Source organism: Peromyscus maniculatus, chromosome 23 (genome assembly GCF_049852395.1).
Source record: "Peromyscus maniculatus bairdii isolate BWxNUB_F1_BW_parent chromosome 23, HU_Pman_BW_mat_3.1, whole genome shotgun sequence".
Classification (NCBI taxonomy): Eukaryota; Metazoa; Chordata; class Mammalia; order Rodentia; family Cricetidae; genus Peromyscus; species Peromyscus maniculatus.
Genome location: NC_134874.1, coordinates 27,924,389 through 27,950,610, shown reverse-complemented (window position 1 = coordinate 27,950,610; position 26,222 = coordinate 27,924,389). Strand labels below are relative to the sequence as shown.

General features: G+C 51.8%; 1 protein-coding gene across 19 annotated transcripts in view; it reads left to right on the top strand.

Moving 5' to 3' along the window:
- Window positions 1-26,222, top strand: part of Cux1 (cut like homeobox 1) — a 335,152-nt gene that overhangs the window by 304,138 nt on the left and 4,792 nt on the right. For 4 of the 19 annotated variants that reach the window (XM_076560949.1, XM_076560948.1, XM_076560947.1 and 1 more), the window contains exons 15-18: window positions 20,248-20,375; window positions 20,990-21,056; window positions 22,034-22,146; window positions 24,431-24,547. In XM_076560949.1, the coding sequence (XP_076417064.1) occupies window positions 20,248-20,375; window positions 20,990-21,056; window positions 22,034-22,146; window positions 24,431-24,547 (425 nt within the window). Of the gene's footprint in view, window positions 1-2,532; window positions 3,320-20,247; window positions 20,376-20,989; window positions 21,057-22,033; window positions 22,147-24,430; window positions 24,548-26,222 lie in introns of those variants that run through there. The other 15 variants (XM_076560932.1, XM_076560930.1, XM_076560936.1 and 12 more) reach the window with 8 other exon arrangements.

Sequence of the window (26,222 nt, the reverse complement as noted above, 5' to 3'; positions counted from 1 at the left end):
CCTGGTCTACATAGTAAATGCCAGGGCTGTATAGAGAGACCCAGTCTCTAAAATAAGTAAGTAAGTAAGTAAATAAATAAATAAATAAATAAACCTTTAGGAGGAAGTTCTGACTTCACTCTAGCAAAAACATGTAACTACGGAGCAGGTAAACAACGACCCCAAGATTCTCATATCTTGAGCCAAACCCCCTAAATCAAGCCTAGGACAGGCCTAGAACCTTAGCTATTCAGGAAGCTGATGAAAGGAAATGTAAAGTTTTAGGCCAGCGTGGGCCACAGGTTAAGTTCAAGGGAAACTTAGAAAGACTATGTCTTAAAACTTCAAAGTTTGGAGCTGGAGAGATGGCTCAGCGGTTTAGAGCACTGGCTGTTCTTATAGAGGACCGTGGTTCAATTCCCAGCACCCACATGCCAGCTCATAACTGTCTGTAACTCCAGTTCCAGGGGATCCAACACCCTCATACCAATGCACATAAAATAAAGTTAAATTAAAAATTTAAAAAAAAAAAACTTAAAAGTTCAAGAAGTGTTGGGAGATATATATAGCACTTGGCTAAAATCAGCCAGTCGAGGGCTGAGGGCATGGCTCTGCTGACATGTGTTTGCTGAGCAAGCTTAAAGCTCTTAGTTCAGTCCTCTAACACAGGGTACAGAGAGGGTATGACCTTCATTCAGTGTAGCATGAACAGAAAAAACAGTCTAAGCCGCGTCCAGCCCTGGCGTTTTTCTGGAGGCCACTTTCTACAGGGCACCCAAAGATGCTCTTCAAACAGTGGACATCTGCATATTATGCTGGCTTACTGGAAAGACACTGGTTGAGCCTAGGACTATGAAAGTGATGGGGAGGTGACTTAAGGACCCTTTGTGAAGGAAGCAAGCTGTCCTGGCATTCGGTGTCTCAGCAAGTTACCTGAGCACACTCCCACCTGAAGCTGGATTAAAAACTTGTTGAGCCTGGTGGTGGTGGTGGTGGTGGTGGTGGTGGTGGTGGTGGTGGTGGTGGTGGTGGTGGTGGTGGTGGTGCACGCCTTTAATCCCAGCACTCGGGAGGCAGAGGCAGGTGGATCTCTGTGAGTTTGAAGACAGTCTGGTCTACAGAGTGAGTTCCAGGACAGCCAGAGCTACACAGAGAAACCCTGTCCACAAAAAAAGAAAAGGAAGAAAGAAAAACTTGGTTGAGCCAGGCATGGTGTCCCACACCTTTAATCCCAGCACTTGGGAGGCAGGGGCAGCAGATCTCTGTGAGTTCGAGGCCAGTCTGGTCTACATGGTAAGCTCCAGACAGGTTTTCATAGTGAGACCCATCTCAAAAGAAATATAAACATGGATAAACTTCGCTGAGGGATTGGAGAGATATAGCCTAGCAGTTAAGAGCACTTGCTGCTCTTGCAGAGGACACTGGTTTGATTGTCAGCACCCTACAGCAGCTCACCACTGTTGGTGACACCAACTCCAGGAGAGCCAAGGCTCTCTTCTGACCTCCAAGTGCACCAGCCCCACATGTGGTGCTCACAGACACATACAGGCAAAACACCCATTCACATTTTTTCTTGAAATACTAAAAGCATATATTTGTCTCCTTCCCACTTGATCAGCTGACTCTTTCTCAGAGTCTGCTTCCTCCAGAATAGGGAATCAGTAGAAAATCTGACCTTCTATGGCTCAGAGCTCAAGTTACAAGATTCGCACCTTAGGCCACATCCAATAATTGGCTTTCCAGTGAAGTTTCCTTTATTTAGTCAGTGAGTGTTATCACGTGCCAGGAACCATGCTTGTTGCACAGAGTGGAAGGAGCTGGTTAAGGGACCATCAGAGTGAGATGAAGACGGAAGAAATGGGCCAGTCAGTAGCTGCACGATGGAATCCCAGCTCTCAGAAGGCTGGAACAGGAGGACCCTCTGTTCAAGGCCAGGCTAAGTGAGCCGCGTGACAAATCAAGACTGTCCCTGAGCTGGTGTCACTACATAACAAGACCGGGTCTCACAGATAAGGCTGAGGATGTAGCGCAGTTAATGGAGTGCTTCCCTAGCATGCACGGATTCCTGGCTCCTCTCCCCAGCGCCACATAAACCAGGTGTGGTGGTGCACACTTGGAACCCCAGCACTGGGGAAATGGAGGCTGCAGGACTGGATATTCAAGGTCACTCTTGGCTAATTAGCAAGTTCAAGGCTAGTCTGGGATACGAGATTTTTTTTTTAACTGTATTTTATATGCATTGGTGTGAAGGTGTCAGATCCTGGAGATCTGAACTTACAGACAGCTGTGAGCTGCCATGTGGTTGCTGGGAATTGAACCCGGGTCCTCTGGAAGAGCAGTCATGCTCTTAACCATTGAGCCATCTCTCCAGCCCCAGGATACGAGATCCTATCTCAAAAAAATTAAGTGGCAGAGAGAAGGTGGTGGCCTCTCAACACAGAGGCAGAGTTTGGGTAAGGGGGGCGGGCAGTAACCATGGCAGGTGATGGGGGCAGAAGTGAGGCCCGGCCGTGCACAGGACCTCACGGGGCCTTCCTTCCCTTGCTCTTGCAGGTCTCGGATCCGCAGAGAACTGTTCATTGAGGAGATTCAAGCCGGGAGCCAGGGCCAGGCCGGTGCCAGCGACTCACCTTCGGCCCGAAGCGGCCGCGCCGCACCCAGCTCGGAAGGCGACAGCTGTGACGGTGTGGAGGCCGCCGACGTCGAGGAGCCGGGCGGCGCCCCGGTGGCCACCAAGTCTCAGGGAGGGCCGGCAGAGGTGGCCGCAGCCCCGGCCGACCGGGAAGAGGCGCCGCCGCCCGCCGAGAAGGCCAAGGCGCAGCCGCCATCCTCGGCGACCCCAGGACAGGACGACGGCGAAGACGCGGGCCGGCCGAGGCCGCCGCCCGAGGGCCTCGCCGACCCCCCGGCGCCCGTGCCAAACCTCGCCGCACCCGCGGCCGGAGAGGACGCCGCTACCTCAGCCACCGCGACGGCCCCCGAGGCCCCGGGGCCGGCCAGGGCGGGCCCCGCGGAGAGGAGTTCTGCGTTGCCAAGCACCAGCGCGCCCGCCAGCGCGCCTGCGCGGAGGCCGAGCTCCCTGCAGAGCCTCTTCGGGCTGCCCGAGGCGGCGGCCGGCGCCCGGGACAACCCGGTGCGGAAGAAGAAGGCCGCGAACTTGAACAGCATCATCCACCGCCTGGAGAAGGCCGCCAGCCGGGAGGAGCCCATTGAATGGGAGTTCTGAGGGCCCAGCCGGGCCTCTGGGCCGGAGCAGCAGGGCCCCAGCCGGGCCTGGCGGGCCGTGCGCCCAGCGGGCCCCAGCCGGGCCTGGGCGGCGGCACTGGCTAGCGGGGGGGCCGGGGCGGGGCGGGCGCTGCGGCCGAGGCCTGGACGTGTTCGCACTTACCGCCCTGCGGGCCACAGGGCAAAATCGCCATAGGCCAAGGTGCATATAGAAAACAAAGGAGCATTAAGCCCAATCTATGTCGTGTTTTCAAGGAAGAAAACGGAAATGTGTAGTCGAGCTTTTTTGTACCCTCAAGTGTTTTTTTTTTTTTTTTATTGCCCTTAAGTGATTTCCACAGGTTCTGGAATAACTCTTTACAGCTTTTGCCTTGTGCCCTCCTCTTTCGTGTGGGCTTTAAAAAAAAAAAAAATCAAACCCACATATTAAAAGGGGGCTTTTTATCTGCCATCTAATGGCTTCAGAGCGATAATACACTATTATCTTCTTAAACCAGGAAGGGGGGGGATTTTTCAGAAAAATTAAAAAAGAAAGTTTTTGTAGCTGTTCAGTTGCCACTAAGAGATTGCACAGTCAAACCGACTCTAAACACACTAGTTTGGATTCCTAAATATTTTCAAGAAAAGAATCTTCTCGTTTGAAACTTTGAATTAAAATAAAACACATTTACTCCACATATTTTTTAACAAAAAGAAAAAAAAAGAAAAGTCACATCAGGAAAACTCTCTGATTTTGTGGTAGCTGACGTAGTGTTTTCTTGTACGTAAATAGAATCCTGACATGTAGTGCACATTGATCCATAGCTTTAACTGACTCTGGGCTTTTGCTGGCCAGAGTTTGTTTAATACACTCCATTCTAGGCCAAATCAGGACAAAAAGAAAGATCCGAATCTAGGTATTTTATAATCTGCTTTTTAACCTCTAACCGCAGAGCACGCTGATCAGACCTCATATCTCGGAGGTTTAGGAGACAAGTTAGAACTGTAGCATGTACCGGTTCATTTTGTTTTATGGTGTCTACGTCTGTGTTGGCACATCCGCTCATGAGCAAGCGTCGAAAGCAAGGAAAATGTAGACCCACAAGGTCACAGCAGTTAGTCCCTCCGTGTGCAGGCAACCGTCTGTTCATCTTTCCTTGGCACAGAAGGCACCTCACCTCACGCCACTCTCCAGGGCACCTGACGGACTGAGCCCCCAGGGAAAGATGCTCCCTGGGCTTGGGCAGGGCTGGCACAACCATGCGCGCTCTCTCTTCCTCTCTCTTCTCCCGCCCCTTCCCACCACAAGCACTGATAACCCCATCCACTCGTGGGAAGCTTCCTTCCCTGCAGAAGAGAGTACGCGGCAGTCTGGGCTCTGTCCCCACCCTGTAGAGACAAAACGGTGACGCTCTTCAACTCCAGACCAGACCATTGGCCCTCCCTCCTTTCTCCTCTCACAGCGTTATTTTATGCACAGTTTAGGGCAGCCTAAGTACAAACCAAGTCTAACTTGTCTCTTGATTCCTCCCATTGTCTATGTGTATATGCGTGAGTATAGAGGTGGATGAAAGTGTGCGTGTGTGTGCGTGTGCAATTTTATACGTCTGTGTATTTTCTTAAGTACCTGTGCACACATAGAGTGCATTACTGCCACCTTTTCAATAAGCTGGTTTATCAGTCATGGCTTCTACAGGTTTTGCTAATTTAGACTCCTTATTGCCATATCTTTAAACTAACAATAGATGATTTCGGTATATATATATATTTTTTTTTGCTTATTTATAGGTGCTGTATTTTATTATCTGATTGTTAGGAAGGGATGAAAGGGGCAAATATTCTTTAGAGGGATAGACTGCCGGCAGTATTGGGTATAATTTACAAGATGTAGCTGTCATACTGTATATTACTGATTGAAAACTTTTTGACCGTATTGTGTATCATTGAAACTTTTGTCTTAGGTCAACATCTTTGGATGACATTTTAATGGTGCATTCATTATTTCTTAAGTTTAATTAATTAATAGTACTTTTTTTTATTTGGGAGGGTGGGAGGGAGTTCTAATTTTAAAGGTATCTCCCGCTGTTACACCTCAGTGTGCTCGTTATTCCTTAGCTCGTAGGCTTGGACTGTCAGATGTGAGACCACATTTCTTGCATGATGTTTGGAGCTTATATATTTTCATTCACAGTCTTTCACCCTGCAGCTGCAAGCCCTTAGTGGAGTTTTCACAAACTGTAAGAGTCACGACACTAAAGACAATGCCTTTTCATGAATGAGAAGTCCCCAGGAGGCTCTAGGAGGCTGGGAGGCAGGCCCCTTGTTCGCTCTTGGGATGGTTGCGTCACTTCCGCGCTTGAGATCTGGTTCAGTGAGAAGTCACAGTGGAGGGACAGAAGGAGAAAATGGAGTCACCCCCGGCTCTGTGCAGGGACCGTGGGTGAGGAAGACTCACTCACACCAGGGATCCCTTAGGGACATGGAGGAGCAGCGTCACTGGTGGGATCATGGTACCCCTCCACAGAAACCTCGAGGGGATTCTGTCATCATGGGTGACGGATCTTAAACACCTAATTTTCACTAGGATGAGAAGCAGAGTTACCAGGACTGAAGAGGGGAGTGTGTTAGTTTTAAAGGCATGACTGTTACTTAGCCACAGTGTTAGATCTGAGGAAATGGAAGTCGAGATGTTTTCCATCCTGGTAGCCACCCAGTAGCAGTCTAAGACAGCCTTTGGCTCTTCCAAGCAAGTCAGTCATTTCTGTTTATTGTGTGGACTAGGTTCTTGTTGAGTTCCACCCTGTCTCTTGTGCCAGACCTCCATCTGGGTGCTCGATACAATCACTTGGTTAGGTTTTTGCTTGAGTTCTGTATTTGTATTTTCTCTTATTTATTATTATTATTATTGTTATTGTTGTTGTTGTTGTTATTTGAATTGAGATTCCCAACTTGATGGTGTTTGGGGTTAAGCTAGCACTGTCTGTGGTATTTCTGAGAGTTGCCAGTAGACAACACAGACACCTGCGGGGTTACATCTCCGTCCTCATCAGGTCCTCTCCCCTCCCCAGTTTGAGTCCAAGGGTTCATCTTTCATCTGGAAAAGCAATATTCAAGTGCCTTGAACAGTACTCCCTCGGGCAGTGACCTTCCGCTGCCTGGAGATCCAAGCAGTAGCCGCACAGGCAGCCAGCAATCCTCTTTACACTCTCTCAGCTTAAAAAGCTGGGTGTGCTTCTCCCCCAGGGGAGAATGGTTCCATGTAAAACACTAACGCTCCATCACAAGCCACTGTTCATTTCCAATGCCTTTCTTTTTCATTAGAGGCAGCAATCCTAACTAGGTATTGTGCCGTTACCCTGCTGGCTAAGTGGGAGCCCACCCTAAAATCAGTGTTCACACCTGGCCCCTTGACACCTTTCCATTCATGCCCAAGACCCCTTTGGCATCCGAAGTGGCAGGCACGTCGGTTATTAGACTTCTGCCCACTCACTTCCACTCTGACCTGGCTCCTAGTCGCCTCCTCCCTGAAACTTTAGTCAGTGGAGATGTGTGATCTCTGTCTACTAGATCTCTCTCTTTAAAAAAAAAAAAAAAATGCAGGCACTTAGCTGAAATTGACTATTTTCTTAGCTAGCCACCCTGAAAATGATCACAAGTGGCTTATGACTGTATCCTGGGTTGGAATCAGTGCAGACTCTCTGGGATGTAGTATTAGGAGTCCAGGCTCAACACTCTGAAAACAAGGCAAAAGAGGACAGCTGTCATCCTCCTTGGGACAGAAACTTTTGTTTGCAAAGCTCAGGTGTCTCCCCATTAGGCTTTCCTCTCGTCAGAATCTCTCTTTTCTCTCTGTTCAAAGCCACATCTGGTGGTAGATGGCCCAGAATACAGCAGGGCTTCGAGCTGAGTATTCATCTGGACGCCCCTGTCCATTGTTACCCACATAACTCATCCGCCTCTGCAGCCAGAGCCAAGTTCAGCTGTGGAGCTCCTGAGCAAGCCCAGCAGGAAGCAGCTTGTATTCCAATGCCAAGGGGGCACTCTGTAGGCATTGACTAAGCACTGGTGAGCCAGGGTGCTGATAGCCAGCATCACAGATGCCCTCCCTGCCACAGCAAGACTGGAAATCTTTGTCCTCCAGAGCTGTGTTTTCTTACAAAGGAAGGCTCGGTGGACTCTGGGCACCCTCTGCAATGGTTTGGTCCCCGTCACAGGCCTGTGCTTCCCATGTGCTGCTGCTGGTAGCTGTTGCCCTGTCAGGCCAGCCCCTGAGGCTGAGCCGTCCTTGAAGAGAAGATGGGGTAGAGCAAGGGAATTGAAGGCTCTTGGCCATGTTCCTCCTGTCCCTTCAATGTCTTCCCTCATCTGTCCTCTTCTACCTCACCGTTGGCATCACTCAGAACTGTGAGGCAAGTGGCCGGGGAGGAGGAGGAGGGCTCAAGAGGCTGCAAGCTTGACCAATCATCCCAGCTTGGCAGGTGGGCTTTTTGCCTCCTCCTGTGAGCATGTCCTGAAGTGGTGTCTGGGGTCTGCTAAGCACAGGGATTTTCCTCTTGACTTTCAGCTGTTCTTGAAACTCCAGCAGCTGTTGGGGCTGTGGGCGGGGATGGGGGGTGGGGGGGCTGTAGCCTCAGATATCCTTGTCCTTTGCTCTGCCGTCCCACACAGCTGTCAGACTCCATCACAGCCCTTCCTTTGGCCAGGGGTTATCCCTAGAGGACATACATACATCCCCAGGAACTGTGACTATCCGCATCTCTTGTCTCTAGCCCTGGGACCTTGCTGTGAGCTCTGCGTTACAAACGAATCTCCAGGACAGGAAAGGCTGACATAGAGCTTTCTCTCCTGTCATAATACCTGGTCTTTACTTCCCTAAAGAACTTTGCCAGCTTCTGTTCCATGTAGGAGAAAACAGGCTCCCAGGACAGATGGTGCATCTGAGTCATACCTGCTCTGGTGGCCAGAGTGTCCCAGTAGGACATAGGGGACTTGTCTTGTCCCCATCATGAATGTCAAATTCACCAGGCATGGCTGCCACTGCAGTTTCTCTGGGGCTTGGCCGATTCAGGGGAAGACTGTGTGGCCACTATGGCAATGCTTGTCCCAGGTGGCCTGAGACTCTTGAAGTGGCTTGCTTCCAGTTCCCAGAGGTGCTGTGTGCCAGGCTGGCCAGTCACCTTGCATGCTCTGAGAAGGGACTAATGTGAGAAGAATCCATTCTCGTCACTTCTGCCGATGCTTTATAGATGGAAACTACCAGGAGAGTGAGGGCAGGGCAAGCTCCTCGGCAGAGGGTGCAGGCCCGAGACCTCAGGCTCAACCAGTGCAAGAAGGGAGGGAGTTCAGGAACAGCACAAGAAAAGCCAGGACCTCCCAGTGTGCCCACTCCCACCCCTCTGCTGACACCTCCCCTCCAAAGATCCCACGGCCACGTCTTCAGTGGCATATCGAGTTTTCATTTTTGGACGAAGTGACATTTAGCTTTAACAAGACATTTCCAAAGCTCCTGGGCTCCTTTGAAATGCTGACTTGAAAAGTTCAGCATTGTTGCCAAGAATGAGCGGGAGGGGCTAATGAGAGGAAGACAGTCGATTATGCATGAATGTGCACGCCCCATCCCTCGGTTATTCAAATTTCGAATGCCTTTGAGTTGCTTTTCATAGATGGGTTTAGTTTGCTCATGTTAAATAGAGTCTGTTACTGTAATGTTTGTAGTATTCGGGCTTTAATTTCTACCACAAATATGCTATGTACTAAGCTTTCTGTGATCAGAAAGGAAAGGTGCCTTAAATCCCAATACCACGCCTCTATCCCTACGGAAAATATAGCAGAAGCACAGCGCCAGGAAGCGTTGGGACTTCCGTTGGCAAAATAGGACACCATTCAGCAAGACACATCCAAGTAGCACGGGGCTGCTTTTGTTTGGTGATTCTTTTTCTTTCCCCCAGCCCACAATTATCTTTTGTTTGTATTTGTTTTATCTTACTTTTTGTAGTCTGCTTTAAACAGGAAGCACTTAATAGATGGCTCTGTGTCAAAGCTCTGTGCAATGGAAATCATTGTTGCTTTTGTTGGGGGGGGTATTTTGTTTTCTTTTCCTTTCTTTTTGAAAAAGATAGCGTTATTGCACACCAAATGAACTCCTAAGTAAGCTTTAGAACCAGGATCGATTCAGGTCGTGGATGAGTATGTTCACTGTAGTTCTGTATGTTCATGAACCGACGGGCAAGCTGGCCTCCCTTGGCCACTGAGGCTCAGCCCTGAGCCCTGGGTCATGGCTGCCTGGGTTCCAGCAGCTGGGGAACCTTCCCAAATGCCTGACCCCACAGTCGACCCTTGAAGCACTTACCCCTCTCTTTGTGGAGATAGACCGACTGCTACTGATCTGTCAGCGTACTCGAGGGTGATTATAAAAGGATGTTTCTTTAAGAAAGAAAAAAATATTTCTATCCTCTTCTAATTTATTATTAGGTTAATCATTTAAGTACTTATCAGGAGTGTGTTGTCGTTCTGTGTTGTTGTTGCGAATGCTTTTGCTGTCACTCCAGTGGTGACTGTCCCTTCTCCTCACCCCGGACTCCGAAAAGGTCTGGGGAACCGCGGTGGCAGGGATGAGGGACGGAAGGGAGTCAGTCCTCCAGCACAATCAGACACCTGTCTCCCTAGCAGCCACTCACAACCTGGCGGTCTCTACATATCCTAGCTGTTCAGCTGAGAGTTGATGAACAAAGTTACCATGCCAGGCAGCGCTGGGTGGGAGAGCTGCTCCCAGAGGTGCTGCCGTGCAGCGAGGAAACAGAAAAGCCGAGGTCAAGTTCCCCCAAAGCCTCCTAGAGCCTCTGTCAAGACTTCTGGGTTCATGAGGGTTTGGCGAGCCTGGATCAGGGGAGAGGCAGGCGGTCTGGCCAAGGCCGTCGCCCTGAGCCGGAAAGTGATTTCTCAGTGGTCCCCACGGGTTGCCACGTCTTTGGTTCTCATTGTCAGCTGTCTTTCCTGCATTCCAAGTCAGTCACAGGCATCTTTCAAGGCCACAGGTATTTCCTAGCACTGGATGTGGCTGGAGGGCCCACACCTAGGTTGTGGGTTGAAAGAACCCTTGACCCTCCCATGTCGTGAAAAGTGGAGAAAGGATTTTCTGTGGCTGGAAATGCAGCCAGCAAGAAACCCCATTGCTTGCTCAGCAGAGGGTGGGAGTATGTGGGGCTTACCTCCACCTGGGGTGGAGGGCAAACTTCAAAAAGAGACTCACTCCAGGGAGAGGCGAGGGGCCTGCTCACCCCCTAGGCAGGGCGGGATACCTGCCTTTACCCCTAGTCCACTGAGGCCAAGTCCACATTTCTTTCTGTACCGTGTCTTTCCTAGTCTCTGAAATTGGGAGGAGAGGAGTCCCACTCATCTCTTTGGGGGTAAAAGCCCTCCAGTAAAATTGCCCCATTTTATTTTTCTTTATTAGTCTATGCATTTCTCTCTCTCCGTCTCTCTAGTTCCCTCTCCACCCCACCCCACCCTGTACATGTGCACACGCACACACACAAAATCGACTCTCATCCCCCACCCTCTGAGACCGCCCCTGCCTCAGAAAATGCCGGACATTTTAGAACCACGGGAATGCATTTGAAAAAAAAAAAAGCCTTCAAGCATTTTGAGAATAGCTTGTAAGCTGACGGTGGGAAGGAATCGACCTCACGGTTCTCCCCAGTCCCTTCCCACAGAACAAGAAACCTAGCTCTTTGCGTTTGTGCAATAACTACTTGCTAGGAGAGCGGGTAGCACCACCCTCCTCTAGACTACTAACAGCACAAGACTCCAGGCAGCCCTTCCTCGGCCCCGCCCCCAGCATGGCTTACATTTTAGCAGTATTTACTTTTTTTTTTTCTGTCAGGCACTAAGTCTTAGGTGTTTGTAGAGCTTGTGTGTTAATACAATCACAGATTTTTTTTTTAAATTTTAATCCTTACCAAGACCCAATTGACCAAAAAGAAGCGAGAGGAAGAAAAAAAAAATTGTAAAAGATGTATGTCTCTCTCTCTCTTTTTTTGTACAAGTAGTTTTGAGAAGCCTTGTGTTGCTGTGACCATCTCCTATCACACATCTTGATTTTTCTTGCAATTTGTTTTCTACATTTAAGAGTTGGTTCCGGCTGGCGTGGGGGTGGGGGAGGCACCCGTCGGCCCCTCAGCGTCGTCCCTTCTTGTCTTTGGTTAGCCATACGAAATGTTTGTTCTCTGCACTGTCCAACGGTCCCTATTATGATACGGAGAAGCAATATCACCGAAGCTCACACCATGTATTATTACTCACTAGCACCCTAGGTGTGATAATTGAAGTAAATATCTTTTATACAAACACAAGTGCGTGTGGGCTGTTTTTATTGAAGATTTCTCCGGCCTGAGAAACGGCAGCAGACTCTTGGACATGGGTCCAGTGGGCGCCGTGAGAATCGCCATTCACTTCCTGCTGTTGTCACGCGGTTCCCAGGCAGCGCCAGGCAGAAGCCGAGGATGTGGGGGATTTGGGTGCTGGCAGGTTCCTGTACCCGGTGGGACCACCCAAAAGGCCTGCTTGCCTGTGTCAAACCTGCCCGTGTCTTTAAATCAAGCACTTACCTTGTCTGCTCTCCGCCTCCTGTCGGTCACTATGAGGGGACACCTTGACCTGTCCTGCAGGCATGTTATGAGGACCCCCTGCCTCTGCTGCTGCTGCATGTGGCTCTCACCTCAGGGTGCTGTCAAGGGTGACAATGCCACCCTTATTAGCCTGAGGAGTTCTGTTATCTTTAGGGATCTCAACTCAGGTAAAACCAGATCCTTGGCTTCGCTGCAGAAAAGAATTCAGTATCATCAGAGCTAAGGTTTATTAAATGACTTTTTATTTGTACTTAACATGTATGTATGTGGCTACATGGGTATCACCTGTGGAAGTCGGGACAACTTATGGAGTCATTTCTCTCTTCCTACCTAATGGATCAGATGGGTCATCAGGCTTGGTGGCGAGCACCGTTACCCACTGAGCCATCTTCCTGGCCCCAACACTGTCAATTCACACTTTTTTTGTTTGTTTGTTTTTCGAGACAGGGTTTCTCTGTGTAGCCTTCCTTAGCTGTCCTGGATCTCGCTCTGTAGCCCAGGCTGGCCTCGAACTCACAGAGATCCGCCTGCCTCTGCCTCCCGAGTGCTGGGATTAAAGGCATGCGCCACCACTGCCCGGCTGTTAATTCAAATTCCAAGCACAAAGGTTAAGAGGGAAAGAAGGGCTTGGGAGGACAGTGAGCGTGGGGTGAGCTTCTCAAGAGTGTCCTCTCTCTGGCTTTGTAGAGTCACGTGTGGGAGTTGGTGGGTGCTGAGGGGACCTTCCGGGGGTGCTGAGGGTTTTGAATGACATCACAGGGTGTTTCCTGAGGGGCACCTGATGGGGTTACAGCTGACAGGTGAACGCCGCTGGAAGGTGGGATACCGTTAGTCAAAGTTACTCTCTGGTCCTGTCTGGGGGAAGAGTGAGGCCTTCCTCACCCAAGGTCCTATCCATTCAGGCCTTAAGTCTTCGGTTTTAACATAAAATCCTTGCATACGAAAAGAATACTATCTCCATACTGGGAGCCTTCACAGCAAATGTTAGTTGTATTGTGTGGCAGGCTTTCTCTGGGCCACCAGCCAGCTCCCAAATCAGGACACAGAGACTTAAGAATGTCCAGCCTTACCTTATGCCTGTCCCACTCTTTTTTTTTTTTTTTTTTTTTTTAAGATTTATGTATTATGTATACAGTGTTCTGCCTGCATGTATGCCTGCAGGCCAGAAGAGGGCACCAGATCTCATTATGGATGGTTGTGAGCCACCAGCATGTGGTTGCTGGGAATTGAACTTAGGATCTCTGGAAGAGCAGTCAGTGCTCTTAACCGCTGAGCCATCTCTCCAGCCCCCCACTAACTCTTATAACTTAAATTAACCTGTTTCTCTTCATCTGCGTTTTGCCTCAGGCTTTTTACCTTTCCTTCATTCTGTGTGCCCTACTCTGTGTCTGTCTGCCTGGCTGGCTAGCCCTAAACGTCTCCCTCTCTCCCTTATTCTCTTCCGAGCCTAGATTCCTCCTCCTCCTCATTCTCTCTGCTCTCCATGCCCACCTAACCCTCTATTGCCTAGCTATTGACCGTTCAGCTTTTTATTAGACCAATCATGTGCCTTAGGCAGGCAAGGTAAAACAGCAACACATCTTTACATAGTTAAATCCAGCAGAAACAATTGTAACACTGCTTTACATAGTTCAAGTGACCAGCCCCAAGGATCTGCTGGTCTCCATCTGCCCAGCCCTGGGTTTACAAGATCACCACTATACCTGGCTATGGTTTTTTTTTTTTTCTTTTTTAGATTTTTTTTCTTATTGAATGTGTATGGGCGCCTTGCTTGAATATATATGCCTGTGCACTGCGTGCATGCCAGGTCCCCAACAAGGCCAGAAGAGGGCACTGGAACTGGAGTTACAGACAGTTGTGAGTCACCATGTGGGTGCTGGGAATTGAACCTGAGTCCTCTGGAAAAGCAACCAGTGCTGTTAACCACTGAGCTTTTTTTTTTTTTTTTAAACCAGCTGAGTACCACCTTTTGTTTGTTTGTTTATATGTGGCCTTATATAGCCCAGGCTAGTATGGAGCTTGCTGTATGGGTGAGGACGGCCTCAAATTATTGACCCTGCCTGCACCTCCCACGTGCTAGGATTCCTGCCTCCTGGCATGTGCCACGACACCCAGCTTTGCATGTGGTTTTGCAGAACTGTTTTATAAACTGCCAACTTGGGAGGCAAAAGCACATGGAAAGGTTTCAGGCTGCAGTTGGGAGACTCACTCACTGTGGGCACATTGCCAACCTCCAGAAATAGGCCACACTGCCTCCCCTAAGGATAAGTGGGTCTGATTCAAATGAGAGACCTTAATATGGGTTTTCACCCATGGGTTGTGATCCTTTCGGGGTTGTACACCAGATCTCCTACTTATCAGATATTTACATCACGATTCATAGCAGTAGCAAAATTACAATTACTAAGTATAGATTTATGGTGGAGGTCACTGCAACATGGGGAACTGCATTAAAGGGTGACAGCATTGGGAAGGTGGAGAGCCACTGGATAAGATGCTCGGAGAAAGTCCAGTTACAGATATGCAGGATGGGACTGTGGGGTTGGACAGTGTGTTGGAACAAGAGAGCAGTCTGTACTCATTCTGTCCACTGCATTTAGTAGAACATCCCAGTGGCTGGCCAGCACTGGTGGGAGGGCAAAACATGTTAGTCTCCGCTCCAGCTCACCATGCTTCTCGTAAAGTGGTAGAGAGTTGGGTCTGGCCCTCCTAGAACATTCTAAGAGCATGTAGGGCCAGAAATGGAGGGGCTGCAGGTGTGGCTCAGCAGCAGAGCACTTCCCTAGGATTCTTCAGTGAGGGGCTATGGACGCGGCTCAGTGGTAGAGCACCTGCCTAGAATCCCCCAGTGAGGGGCTGGGGTGTGGCTCAGTGGTAGAGCCCCTGCCTAGAATCCCCCAGTGAGGGGCTGGGGTGTGGCTCAGTGGTAGAGCCCCTGCCTAGAATCCCCCAGTGAGGGGCTGGGGTGTGGCTCAGTGGTAGAGCCCCTGCCTAGAATCCCCCAGTGAGGGGCTGGGGTGTGGCTCAGTGGTAGAGGCCCTGCCTAGAATCCCCCAGCAAGGTGCTGAAAGAACGTCAGTAGTTGAGTGTTTGTCTAGCGTACGTGAGGCCTTGCATTTGTTCCTAACCTGTAATAGGAGACAGCAACAGTGACTGAGACTTAGTCTGAGCCATTGCTAGCTCAGCATCTACAAAGGGCTGGCCAGGACGCTCAGGGCCAGGGAGCGGAGACTGGTACTGGAAAAGCAGATCCTGGGAGGAAGGAGTTTAAACTCAGACCCTCTAAAGCCAAGGTGCATACTCAATACCAAACAGAGTTAGTTGGAGAGGCATGGCGGTGCACACCTATCAACCCAGCATCAAAGAAGCTAAGGCAAGAAGTCTGCTGTGAGTTTGAGGTCGGTGAGAGCCTGTCTCAGACAAATGAACGAACAAGAGAGACGCACAGCAGAGAGTCCCAGGCAGATAAATCTAAAGCAGCCAACACTGATAAGAAAGGAGTTGGTGGGCCGGGCGGCAGTGGCGCAGGCCTTTAATCCCAGCACTCGGGAGGCAGAGCCAGGCGGATCTCTGTGAGTTTGAGGCCAGCCTGGTCTACAGAGTGAAATCCAGGACAGGCCCCAAAACTACACAGAGAAACCCTGTCTTGAGAAACCAAAAGAGAAAAAAAGAAGAAGGAAAGAAAGGAGTGTGTTGGACCCTGGGTCCAAGCAGCACTGAGAATTTAGCAGAGAGAAATAGCAGCCAGGCCAGCTGAGGGGTGCTGGGCAGGATTGGGGGCCTGGTGCTCACTGCTGACGCTAAATTTCAGACTTAGCAATATGCACAGAGGTTGTGAGGGACCTGGACAAATCCAGCTGGTGTCATGGACAGCAGAGCCCAGCTGATGGTCTTCAGGACTTAGGCATGGGAGAACAGACAAGTTCTTCAGTGGGACCAAGAGGGGCAGTTTGTTAAAAGACACCCTCATAGGCACACTGGGGCATTTGCAGGTGGAACAAGTCAGTGGGCATTGCTCAGTGTGTGTGAGGCCTGGTCAGGGCAAAAGTGACCAGTGTGCGTTGATTAACTAGCCCTCCAGCCCTGCCTGGCCCGCAAGAAGCTAATTTACTATGGCAGGGCCCCCTGCCATCAAAAAGGACGATGAGTCCAGCCCCCTAGGCCCCTCTGACTCCTACTGTGATGAGTACTTGTACTTGGTCTAGCTGCAGCCTCCACGCGCCGTGACTGTATTCCTCCTTCTTATTCTTTGTGGTACTAGAGATGGACCCCAGAGCCTTATGTGTGCTCAGCAGGTACTCTGCCCTCTGAGTCACATCCCCCAGCCCCTCCCTGAGGGCATCTACACGGGTATCCTATAGCTGAGCTACAACCCCAGCACCCCCACCCCTCTCTGGGGTGTTCTAGGCAAACAGCTCTACCACCGAGCCACGCCCCCAGCCCCTCACTGCTTAAGCTGTGCTGTATCTCCAACCCTTGTATGATTTGAGACAAGAGTCTCCCTATGTATCCCGGGTTGGCCTGGAACTCACAATCCCACTACACTGGGATTACAAGTGTGAGATACCACACTCGACCCTTTGTGCCTAGCGGAGCCTAGCCTCCGAAGAGCCTGGCTCCGATAGGATTCTTATTTCTTTACCTCTGTGAAGTGTGCCTTCTTAGGAAGTCCTTCCAGATTCTTCCAGAAGAATGAGGCTGCACAGACCTTTATAGGGGGATGAAGAAGTCTTAGGCCCTCTGGCAACCCCGTCACATTCCACCCAGCATGCTTCTTGCTTCACGGCACCCTCTTCCTCACACATGCTCCCCGCCACCAGTCACCACGTGCCCTCCCCCCGACACACACACCCATCACTGCAGATGTCCAAGACTCTTCCTCCATATTCTGATTGCTCTGGGCTTCCCCGGTGTGAGCTGGACAACACCCCCACCAGCAGATGCCCAGCCTTCAGCTCAAGGCATCTTATTCATGGACTGTCCTTCTATCACCTGGCCCTGGCCACGCTCTCTCCAAGGCTTCACACCTCAGCTGTCAATTCTCAGAGTCTTTGCCTTTCCCCCACCCCTGCCCTCGGCCATTCCTAGACTGGGGTCTCTCCATGTCCAATCTCAGGTTCCCAGATCCAAGTGCCCTGGCCATTCACATCTCCATTCTGCAAGAGCCACGCCAAGCTCCTGCCCACCCCTCCCCCATCGATGGTTCCAGGGCCAGGCTCAGACTTCCTCTCCTGGGTTCAAACAGGGTCCTTAGCTCCCACCTCCTCCTCCTACTCACCCCCCCCCCCAAAGTTGGGCTCCCCAGCTTGCCCAAGACCAAGAACTCCCTAGAAAGCAGGCCTAGAATTCAGGTTCAGTTCTGGAACATTCCAGCTTAGGATTTTCCCTTCTTGCCACATGGCCATCTAGAGACATGACCAAAACGTGTGGGTGTGCATGTCCCTACCCCCAACCAGCAAGGCCACCACGGCCAGCTTTCTGCCTCTGTAAGATCTGTAACCGAGGGCTGGAGAGATGGCTCAGAGGTTAAGAGCACTGGCTGCTCTTCCAGAGGTCCTGAGTTCAATTCCCAGCAACCACATTGTGGCTCACAGCCATCTGTAATGAGATCTGGTGCCCTCTTCTGGCCTGCAGGCGTACATGCAGGGAGAACATTGTATACATAGTAAAGAAATAAATCTTTAAATATATATATATATATATCTGTAGCCGAGGCCCCTCCAGCAGGGTGTCCTGTCAGTCACTTTTCTCGTGGCTACAACAGAATGCCAGACAAAAAGAAGTTAAGGGAGGAAAGGCTCACCTGGGCGCAGACGCTGCGGGTCCAGTCCGTCATGGCAGAGAGGGCCGGGCCGCAGGAGTGTGGGGCGGCTGGTCACATGGCAACCACAGTCAGGAAGCAGAGAGGGGTGAACGCTGGTGCCCAACTCACGCTTTATCCACCAGGCCACGGGATGGCGCTGCCCACATTCAGGGTGTGGGTCTTCCCTCTAGAAACTCCCTCCCAGACTCGCCCAGAGGTTTGCTAGATGATTCCAGATCCTGTCAAGTGGACAGCTGTTATTGACCACCCAGATTTCAGGCTTCTCATCCCGGTGTGGAGTGACAGGTTCCAGCACAGTGTCCCAGACCCTGTCCCTTCGGCCTCACCCCACGGCCTCCCTGCCCAGCTTCTGCCAGCCTCTCCTCTGTGTCCAGTTTCAGCAGCACGTCCACAATGGCCACTCAGCATCCCGCAAAGCCATGTCTTCAGGGACAGCCAACCCAGACCCCCTCACTGCCACTGCAGTATCTGAGAGCATTTACAGCCATTGTGACAGCTGAACACACTGTCCATGGAGGAGCTGGCCCGCCTCCGGCTGGCCCGGGCCCACTCAAGGCCTGAGGGTCTGCTCTCATGCTTCACACATGCCCAGAATGTCACTGGCATGCACAGGCGAGGACCCGCCTTCTGCTCCCAGGAACCCATCCAGGGGACACTTCTGTGCCCACAGGCAGCTCCGGGAGCCTCAGGTTGCTCCCATGATGAAATGGCCACAGATTGATGACAGATAGGACAAGTGGACCTAGGTACCTGATCCAAGCCCCAAGCGATGGCACAACAAGCTTCTCTGGGCCCCTGGTGAGTCCCTGTGGAGATGTGCACACTTCTAGGGACTCAGGTTCATTCTGGACGGGTGGCAGTGGCCTCCCCGGAGATTCCTCTAGCCCATGGCACAGGTCCTTTGATATGGGACCATGCATGGGCAAGGTCCAGTGTGAGGATGTTCAGAAGGTGAACCAATCCCGTCCTTGCACCGGACGGCCTTTTGCCTCTGTAAATAACACCCAGAGCCCTAGGGCTGTCTTTTCCTGTCTCGATGCTTCCGTCCGTCCGTGCGCTCCTCAGTTTGTGCCGTACAGCGAGGAAGGAGGTTCTGCAGTCTCTCCATAGCCTGGGCCAAAGGACTCTGCACCAGATCAGCAGGCCATGACGTTGTACCCTCTCCCCATGGGGGTCGCCAGGCCTTGCCATCCACAGCTGTCCCTCGGTGGCCTGGTCTCGCCCTGGGGTCCACCCTCTGCCATATCATCTAATACCACCTACCCTTGTGGTCCAAATGAATGGCAGCCATCCACAGTCTGAGCAGCGGAGAGTGCTGTGGGAGCAGACCACGGGGGTCCTGTGAAGCGTGCGCCCCATCTCTCCCCAGATGCTCAGCACTGAGGTGCAGAAAAGGCTTGGTGTGCGTTGGGATGACAGAGGGGCCCCCAGCCCATGGCCCAGAGCCCAGCTATCATGCTCAGACTCTCCTGCTTGCCAGACTGTGGGTTTGGCAGACAGGCACTAGGACTGACTGGCCAGTGCTTGAACCATTTTCCTGTCAGGGCTGACGGGAGCCTCTGGACTTCTAAGGACACAGTGCCCCCTAGTGGCCATGGGAAGACTTTAAGTGACGTTTATTGCCACAACTTTCTGTCTCTCTGTCTCTGTCTCTCTCTCCTTTATTTAATGTGTATAAACATTTACCTGCATGTGCGTATGTACACCACAGGTATGATTGGTGATTGGTGTCAATGAAGTTCGGGTGAGGGTGTTGGGTCCCCTGGAATTGGAGTTACAGATGTCATCATGTAGATGCTGGGAACCAAACCTAGGCCATCTACAGGAACTCTTAAAGGCTGAGCCATCTCTCTGCCCCCTACTAAATAAGGTTTTGCAAATGAAAGACAGAAAGGGTGATTCCTCTACCAAAAATGGAGGTACAGGGAACACTCGGTGGTGGAGCCCCTGCCTAGAATCCCCCAGTGAGGGGCTGGGGTGTGACTCAGTGGTAGAGCACCTGCCTAGAATCCCCCAGTGAGGGGCTGGGGTGTGGCTCAGTGGTAGAGCACCTGCCTAGATTCCCCCAGTGAGGGGCTGGGGTGTGGCTCAGTGGTGGAGCCCCTGCCTAGAATCCCCCATGAGAGTCTGAAAGCATGGCTCAGCAACAGAGAGCCTTTCTAGCATGTTTGAATGTTCAAGGCCTTGGGTTCAATTTCTAGCATCAGAAGGCCAGGGGATGGTGCGGGTGGGGGTTGAAAAAAATCACTGGATTTGCCTTCTTGGTGAAACCCCTAGCTCCTGGATAGGAAAAGGTCAGGGTTACAGGTCAGGGGACCTTGAGTGGTCACCCCCTACCTCTGTCTCCACCATTATGCATCTGAAGCCTAATGCGGTGGAGACTACAGCACACCTGTGGTCAGTTCCTGAGTTGGGTCGCCTGCCAGCTGGCACTGCACCTTATCCCCTACCTCTGAGTACCCCAGGGGTGCCAGCCTGTGGCTCAGTGCAGGTATAGTGGAGGCAACCAGAGCTCTCAGGCTCTCATGCTTTCATTCTGGGGCTCGTTTGGAAGGTACCGAGGTTCCCTGGGCCCCAGACTCCTCTGATGGCTGCATTTTCCCTTCACTGCAGGGCGCTGTGCCGAGCTGCAGATCCGCCTCACGGAGGCCACGGCCAAAGCCGTTGAGCAGAAAGAGCTGATCGCCCGCCTGGAGCAGGATCTCAGCACCATCCAGTCCATCCAACGACCCGATGCCGAGGTGAGCCTCCGCCCGCCCTGCTCACTGTCCCCCACCCGGGGCCCTGGAACCGGAAAGCGCTGACCTCCGGAGTCAGCAGCCTGCTCTCAGGCCTCTCCCTGGCCTTCCTCCCCCCACAGACCACCTTCATTCCAGCCCCAGATCAGACGCCACACACCCACCCGCAGAGAGCGCCCTAAGCCTGGTGCTAACTTGTGTCCGGGCATTAAAAGCTGTAGTCACAGGCAAAGCAAGGTCACATGGACCTACTGCAGATGACGGCCCCGGGTCCTGGCGAACACCGGCGCCCGAAGGGGCCACCTGTCACTTTAGTTTTTGAGATTCATTTTTATTTTACGCGTCTGGGTGTTCTGCCTGCATGTATGTCTGTGCGGCATGTGCGTGCAGTACCTGCAGAGTCCAGAAGAGGGCGCTGGATCCCTTGGAACTGTTGCAGTTGTGAGCTGCCTTGTGGGTGCTGGGAATTGAACCTGGGTCCTCTGGAAGAGCAGCCAGTGCTCTTAATATCTGAACCATCTCTTCAGTCCCCTCATTTTAGTTTTTATTGTTCCTTTATTTATTTATTCATCCCACAATGTTCGAGTAAGTCTCGTCTTTTCCTTTTTATCCTACAGGGAGCTTCTGAGCAAGGCCTGGAGAAGATTCCAGAACCCATCAAGGAGGCCACAGCCCTGTTCTATGGTGAGGAAAGACTGGCTAACACCTGCCCAAGGAGTTAGGGGCCAGGGAAAGCACTTGGAGCATGTTGAGAACTCAGATCCCCCAAGTATATGTTCCCCTCAAAGAGAAAGGGGACCCATCCCGCGGTGTCTACTGTCCCCACGGCTTGCCTGTGACCCCAGAGAAGAGACACAGCTGCACAGGGAAAGCCTTCCGCAGCATCCAGGCCAGAGCCCGAGGCTTCCTGGCCAAGCAGAGTGATGTGGGCTGTGCCCCCCCCCCCTGTTGTTGTTTTGACACTTTGCTCTTTTGGGGGTCCCGCCAGCCAGCTCCCAAATGAGTCACACACAGAGGCTTATTCTGTCTTATAAATTCCCGGCCTTAGCTTGGCCTGTTTCTTGCCAGCTTTTAACTTTAAATTATCCCAGGTACCTTTTGCCTCTGGGCCTTTCCCTTTCTCTACTTCCGTATAGATTTTCTATCCTTCTTATTCCCTAGTGGCTGCGTGGCTGCGTGGCTGCGTGGCTGGGTGGCTGCGTGGCTGCGTGGCTGCGTGGCTGCGTGGCTGGACCCTGGAGTCCTCCTTTTCTCATTCCTTGATGTCTTTTCTCCTTTTTCTCCTTCTATTCATTCGTTCTGACTGCCAGCCCCGCCTATCCCATCCCCAGCCTTATGGTTGGCTGTTCAGCCCTTCAGACCAATCAGGTGTTTGAGACAGGCACAGTAACGCAGCTTCGCAGAGTTAAACAAATGCAACCTAAAAGAATGCAGCACATCTTGCATCATTAAACACATGTCCCACAGCAGGAACAAATGTAACACATCTGAAAATAATATTCTGCAACACCCCACCCCCCCACTGCACCTCCTCTGCTGGATGCAAGGCTCTCCTGTTCAAGCAGGAGAGTCATGGGAAGGGAACACTGGGATCTGGCCTCTGACGGTGCCTATGATGAACAGTGGCCTGACTCCCTAAGCCATTTTCTGCTACCTCCTAGGACCCTCAGTGCCAACCAGTGGGACCCTTCCAGAAGGTCAGGTGGACTCCCTACTTTCCATCATCTCCAGCCAGAGGGAACGTTTCCGCACCCGGAACCAAGAGCTGGAGGCTGTGAGTCCCACCCTGCTTCCTGTCCCCCCCAGAGGCCTCAAATCTGAGGGCTCAAGTGTGGGAAAACACAGGCTTGGGGCAAACAGCCGATACTTAAACAGCAGCAAGAGGAGATGTGCTCTGTGCAGGAGAGACTTCCTGGAGGGGCTCTGCCACACTGGCCTTGGGAAGTACTCAGGAACTCAAGAAAAGAGCATGAGAGGCCCTTCCGGGGTTGGAGGAAGGAGACATAGGACATGAGACACAAAGGTGGGCACCAGACTGCCTGGCTAGAATCCCCTCAAAGGCTTTGAGCAGGAGTCAGGCACTACAGGGTGGGGGGTACCTGGGCACTCAGGCGGAAAGCTCCTGGGTACGGCCGTCCATGGAGGAGTTTCTGCAGCACATGGGAGAATGGGAAGTGGGATGGATGGCAGAGAGTGCGGGCTGACCCCATAAAAATGACCTGTAGGCCAGGACTGGTGGCACAGGTCAATAGAGAATCCCCTTTTCTAAAGATGCTGAGGCAGGAGAATATCCTAAATTCAAAGCCAACCTGAGCAATTTAGCAAGACCCTGTTTCAAGAAAAGAAAGGGCTGAAGATGCAAGTCAGTGATAAAGGCAGGGGTGTGACTCAGCAGTGGAGCCCCTGCCTAGAATCTCCCAGTGAGGGGCTGGGGTGTGGCTCAGTGGTAGAGCACCTGCCTAGAATCCCCCAGTGAGGGGCTGGGGTGTGGCTCAGCGGTAGAGCCCCTGCCTAGAATCTCCAGTGAGGGGCTGGGGTGTGGCTCAGCGGTAGAGCACCTGCCTAGAATCCCCCAGTGAGGGGCTGGGGTGTGGCTCAGTGGTAGAGCTCTGCCTAGAATCCCCCAGTGAGAGGCTGGGGTGTGACTCAGTGGTAGAGCCCCTGCCTAGAATCCCCCAGTGAGGGGATGGGGTGTGGCTCAGTGGTAGAGCCCCTGCCTAGAATCCCTCAGTGAGGGGCTGGGGTGTAGCTCAGTGGTAGAGCACCTGCCTAGAATCCCCCAGTGAGGGGATGGGGTGTGGCTCAGTGGTAGAGCCCCTGCCTAGAATCCCCCAGTGGGGGGCTGGGGTGTGGCTCAGTGGTAGAGCACCTGCCTAGAATCCCCCAGTGAGGGGATGGGGTGTGGCTCAGTGGTAGAGCACCTGCCTAGAACCCCCCAGTGAGGTGTGACTCAAGGGTAGAGCACTTGCCTGGCATACGCAGGCCCTAGGTTCCATCCCCAGGACTACAAGCAAAAGAAAGAGTAGAGTGTAGAGCACAGAAGTCTTTGCGTGTTTGTGGTTCAGACCTCTCGACCTATGATGTCTTGGCACTGTTGCCTTGGACCTGCAGCCAGGCAGCACATCATGGAGAAGTATATGCCAAGGCAAGCCTCTCCCTTCATAGCCGCCAGGGAGCAAAGAAACAGGAAGGCTTTGGGGGTCAGTGTTCTCTCCCGGGCGCACCTCCAGTGGCACAGCTTGCCCCCGTATGGCCCCACCTTCTCAACGTTCCTCCTGACAGGGCCCGAGGCTGGAGTACGCCTTCTGCACAAGGTCTTTGAAGGGTATAAGATCCAAACCGTAAGGCTGGAGAGATAGCTCAGGGGTTCAGAGCACTTGTTGCTCTCGCAGGGGACCCGGGTTTGGTTCCCAGCACCAGCACAGCAACTCACAACTGACTGTAACTCCAGCCCCAGGGGGGTCTGACACCCTCTTCTGACCTCCGGGGACACCAGGCTCGCACATGGTGCACACGCACACACGCCGACAAAACACTCATACACGTAAAATAAATCCTTTTAATTTTTATTTCAAAAAAATCCAAACCGTAACAAACAACAAAATCAAATGTCAAGAAACTGGCGTTTCTGTGAAGGAGCTTTCTGGAGGGGGGAATCTGTGAGCAGTCAACAGTTCAAGACCATGGGCGGCTGGGGGGATGCTCGATGGGTAACGTGCTCAGTGCTCAAACATGAGGACCTGAGTTCAATCCCAGGAACCTACTTCTGGGCTCTGCAGGCACTCACACACACACACACACACACACACACACACACACACACACACTCACGCACGCATGCACTCACATACACACACACACACACACACACGCACGCACGCACGCGCGCGCACACACACACACACTCACGCACGCACTCACACACACACACACACACACACGTACATGAATACTATACCATAACTACATGCACACCAAGGCTGTGGGCACAGAAAGGGCCCCAGACAGATGGAGGCCTCCTCTCTCCTTCATCCCCCCTGCCCTGACCTCATTCACAGGAGAGCCGCATGGCGCAGCACACCATCCAGGCCCTGCAGAGCGAGCTGGACAGTCTACGTGCCGACAACATCAAGCTTTTTGAGAAGATCAAGTTCCTGCAGAGTTACCCCGGCCGGGTAAGCCCCTGTGAGCCCCAGAGACCAGGAGGGCAGCCCCCGGGGCTGTTGGAGCACTTGAGGTGAGATCAGGGAGGGTCGGGTGGTGGCCCACTGGGTGGCCAGCACCGGGGGGACCCCAAAGGATATTTACACACACACACACACACACACACACACACACACACACACACACACGTACACGTCAGATATCCACTCTGTGCATGGAACAAGCCACTAGAGAGAAACACTATAGATGTTCATTCAGAACCAGCCAGGAGACAAGGTTCCACCCAAGTCAGGTCACAAGTCGGAGGTGCTCAACCGAGGCCCCATTAGCTCTGGCCACCCCTCCGTGATTCAGGGATAGTCTGCCAGCTCACCCTAGACCGGGGGGTTTAACACCTGTATGCTAAACATGTAAGCCAGGCCCCAGGGAACTGGAGATGTGGGGGTGCTGATTTTGAGACAGGGTTATATGTAGCTCAGGCTGGCCTCAGATTTGCTGTGTAACTGAGGCTGGCCCTGAAGTTCCAATCCTCCTGCCTCTACTTCTCAAGTGTTGGGATGGCATGCGTGTGTCACTATGCCTAGCTTGAATTAGTGTGTTTTAAACAAAAAAATTTTAAGATCTGTCATTTTTATTTTATGTTTATGGGTGTCTTGCTTCCATGTATGTCTGTACACTACATGTGTGCCTGGTGCCCAAGGAGGCCAGAAGAGGGCATTGAATCCCCTGGAACTGGAGTTACAGACAGCTGTGGCCTCTGTGCAGGTGCTGGGAATCAAACTCAGGTCCTCTGGAAGAGTACCTGGTTCTCATAACCACTGAGCCATCTCTCCAGGCCCCTCAAATTTTTTTTTTTTGAGACAGGGTTTCTCTGTGTAGCCCTGGCTGTCCTGGAACTTACTTTGTAGACCAGGCCTCAAACTCAAACTCACAGAGATCCACCTGCCTCTGCCTCATTAGTGCTGGGATTAAAGGCACGCGCCACCACATCTGACTTGTAATTTCTTTTTTATTGACCAAGCATGATAGTGCCTGGTGATGGTGGAAGGCTGATGCAGGAGACGCACCAATTTGAGGCCAGACTAGACTACCTAATGGGACTCTGTCTAAAAAGAATGACTAGAGAGACACCCTTTTCTGATCTCTATGGACGCTGCACACATGTGGTACACACACATACAAGTAGGCAAACCACTCATATACATAAAAAAATAAATTTTAGGAAAAACAAAAAATAAAAAGATCACCCATAATGTGCACCCCAAAAACAATGAACAGTAAAGACTAGAAAACTGTCTGTTGGCAGGCGGTGGTGGCACACGCCTTTAATCCCGCCACTCGGGAGGCAGAGCCAGGCAGTCTACAGAGCGAGATCCAGGACAGGCACCAAAACTACACAGAGAAACCCTGTCTCGAAAAACAAACAAGAAAAAAAGAAACCTGTTTGTTGTAGTGGCTTCTCTCAGACTCTGGGCCTTCCACAGAAACCCTTTCGGTAGCTCAGGGAAGGGCAGAGCGGGTAATAGAAGATGGGTCAGTGGGCAAAGTGTTTGCCATGCACACCTGTAGACTCTAGCGTTCAGATCTCCCACTCCCATGCATGTGAGAGCCTGTAGGACCATGTAGGTGTGGCAGCCTGCCTGTAATTCCCGAATTCAGAAGGCAGAGAGGCAAGCTGTAGCTAGA